The sequence below is a fragment of the Myotis davidii genome, unplaced genomic scaffold (genome assembly GCF_000327345.1).
Source record: "Myotis davidii unplaced genomic scaffold, ASM32734v1 scaffold200, whole genome shotgun sequence".
Classification (NCBI taxonomy): Eukaryota; Metazoa; Chordata; class Mammalia; order Chiroptera; family Vespertilionidae; genus Myotis; species Myotis davidii.
Window position 1 is genome coordinate 3,664,108 of NW_006293700.1, and position 2,937 is coordinate 3,667,044.

Sequence of the window (2,937 nt, forward strand, 5' to 3'; positions counted from 1 at the left end):
TGATCCCTCACGCACTCCTCCTTGGTGCATCCTATCAGTAGGAAAAGAACTTGCACTAAGGTGGATAGTACTTTCATAAATAGCGATCTCTGCTAACTTACTAAGTATTGGCATTTTAAGATTTTACCTCTAATTGTAAAACAAAAGTTGGTTCCTGTGAAGGATTTTCAGCCAGGAGCAAAAGAGCTCAAACCATTTAGATCTGTAGATATTTAAGTGCCTAGTGCAGGGGTGGGCAAACTTTTTGACTCGAGGGCCACAATGGGTTCATAAACTGGACCGGAGGGCCAGAACAAAAGCATGGATGGAGTGTTTGTGTGAACTAATACAAATTCAAAGTAAACATCATTACATAAAAGAGTATGGTCTTTTTTTTTTTTTTTCCGTTTTATTCATTTCAAACGGGCCGGATCTGGCCCGCGGGCTGTAGTTTGCCCATGGCTGGCCTACTGTATGCTAGGTACTGTGCTAATTGCCAGAGTCACAGTTAACAAAACACCCAGGCTGCATGGAGCTACCTAATGTCTTACTGCCTGCCAAGATGGTGAGGCTAATCTTCACGCCTTGCCTCTATAAGGGAGGTTGATGGGGAAGCAGCAGGGCCATCACTAGTTCATAGGGATGATCAAGTCTGAAACTGCTAGCTCACAGCTTTAGATAGAAAAGAGCTCATTTTTGTGACACCCAGAGCCTGCCTTCTGCTAGGTCCTAGGATCTGCCAGCTTGCCTAGCAGAGAGCGGGCTCTAGGGTCTCAGAAAGATAAGCTGGTTACATCTCTTCGCAAGTTGGGTCTCTGCCTGCCTGTTCTGCCCTGTGTTACTTAGGTATATTCTTGTTGCTGTCTTAGCAGTTAATGTGATGTATATCTTTTGTTGTTAATCCTCACCCAAGGATATTTTTCCATTGCTTTTAGAGTGGAAGGAAGGGAGGAGGGAGCAGGGGAGATAGGAACTTTGATGTGAGAAACATTGGCTGCCTCTAGCATGTCTCCTACTGGGGATCAAGCCTGCAACCTGGGCATGTGCCTTGACTTAGGATATAACCTGAGACCTTTTGGTGCATGGGACAATACTCAATCAACTGAGCCACACTGACCGGGGCTAAACACATTTTTAAATTATGGTAAAATGCATAACAAAAATTTACCATCTTAATTTTAAGTGTGCAGTTTAGTACAATTCAGTATAGTGTTAACTATATTTACATTGCTGTGCAACAGATGTCTAGAACGTTTTTATCTTGCAAACCTGAAACTTAATATCTATTGAACAGCTCCCCATATCCTCCTCTCCCATGGATTTGTGCCTTTAAAAAAAATGGAAGCCTAGCCAGTATGGCTCAATGGTTGAGCATTGACCTATGAACCAGGAGATCACGGTTCGATTCCCTGTCGGGCATATGCCTGGGTTGTGGGCTCCATCCTCAAGATGGGGCATGCAGGAGGCAGCCGACCAATGATTCTCATCATTGATGTTTCTATTACTCCCTCTTCCTCTCTGAAATCAATAAAAAAAATTTTTTAAGTAATTTAAAAGAAAAGGAAAGTTGCAAAACTGCCTGAGCAGCAAGACCTCCCGGGGCTTTCCGGGGCTGTTTGAGAAAGCTCACTCTCATTAAGGGTCCGCAAGTGCAATCCTATGACTTCAGCAGAGCTTTCGACCTGCAAGGAGTTTTCCCTCATTCTTGACCTGGGTCTGAGCCCTGAACTTCAGGGAAACTCCTCAATTTGGATCAATCATTGCTTATATTTTGAAGAGTTATTTTTGTGAATTAAAATTTCTTCAGATTTCATTTCCAACTCAGGTTAAATGTTTTCATAGAGAAATTTTGTGTTTCTATTACACTAAAACCACATGTACAACAAATACCTCTATTAAATAGTTTAAAATCTAAAAAAAGAAAAAAAAAAGAAAATGCAGGTCACACAGTTCTTGAAACCTTTTACCAACATGTGCTTATGACCACCTAAACTTGTAGATTTTTAGGCCCCAACTCCATGCCATTGTAATCCCAAACTATATCCTATAAATGATTTCAAATAGCAAAGAATCTAAAGGATTAACTTTTTCTGGAATGGAATAAGAATTTTGAAATGAAATTCATGCCATACATGAAATAGTGGTCATTTTATTATTAGGGCTCAAAATACTTCCTGGAGCTGCAGTTTGCTTAAGGAAGTACATTCTCAAGCCTGGCGGGGCCCCAGCCCACAAGGCAGACCTACAGCTGATGGACTGACTGGGGTCTTGTGCAGCCTGGCTCTGCCCCATGTCTGAACTGTTGCTGAGCAGAAATAGTTTGCAGAGGGCTGTTCAGTTCGGATCTGTTTGCCCAGTGCTCTGGGCCATGAGAAATTGGGTTAAGAGCCTCTGTGGGAGAATAACAATGTAGAAAAAGGGGTGTCGTCTGTTGGGATCCTAAAGGAGACCTACAGACTGGCTTGTTACTGTTGACTGGGAAATCCCTTGTTTTGTGTGTAAAGCTCTGCGCTGTAATTTGCATCAAGTGTTGGAAAAGAGTACATATATTCTAAATCATTTTCTTTTCTCCCCTTGCAGGAAGTGCTCAAATATCACACACACACACACAGAAAGAGGAAACGGATTGGAACTTAGAAGTCATGTGACTGATGACTAAGTTGACTCTTTCCTACTTACTGAAAGGGAAGAAGAGCCTGAGGATGAGTTGCTGGTTCTCCTTGCATTTGTAAAGTTTTGGAGCTATTAAATCATGTTCCCACTTATGCTTTTTTCCACCCTGTTTTCTTCCACGTTGCCTGAACCCGGGGAGCACTGGATCTGCAACTCCTCTGATGTGAGCCTTTGGTATAGCTACTGCGGTAAGTGCACAGCAACAAGTGGTTGTAGTGCCAACTATTTCGAGGGTGTGTTTTCACAGGAACCTCATTCTGCTGTGGTGGGGACACAGGAAGCGTC

The 2,937-nt window shown here is 42.6% G+C and overlaps 1 protein-coding gene across 1 annotated transcript in view; it reads left to right on the top strand.

Moving 5' to 3' along the window:
- Positions 1-2,580: 2,580 nt before the first annotated feature.
- Positions 2,581-2,937, top strand: part of LY96 (lymphocyte antigen 96) — an 11,838-nt gene continuing 11,481 nt past the window's right edge. The window contains exon 1 of the mRNA XM_006767336.2: positions 2,581-2,840. Within this exon, the coding sequence (XP_006767399.1) occupies positions 2,732-2,840 (109 nt within the window). The 5' untranslated portion in view covers positions 2,581-2,731. The remainder of the gene's footprint in view (positions 2,841-2,937) is intronic.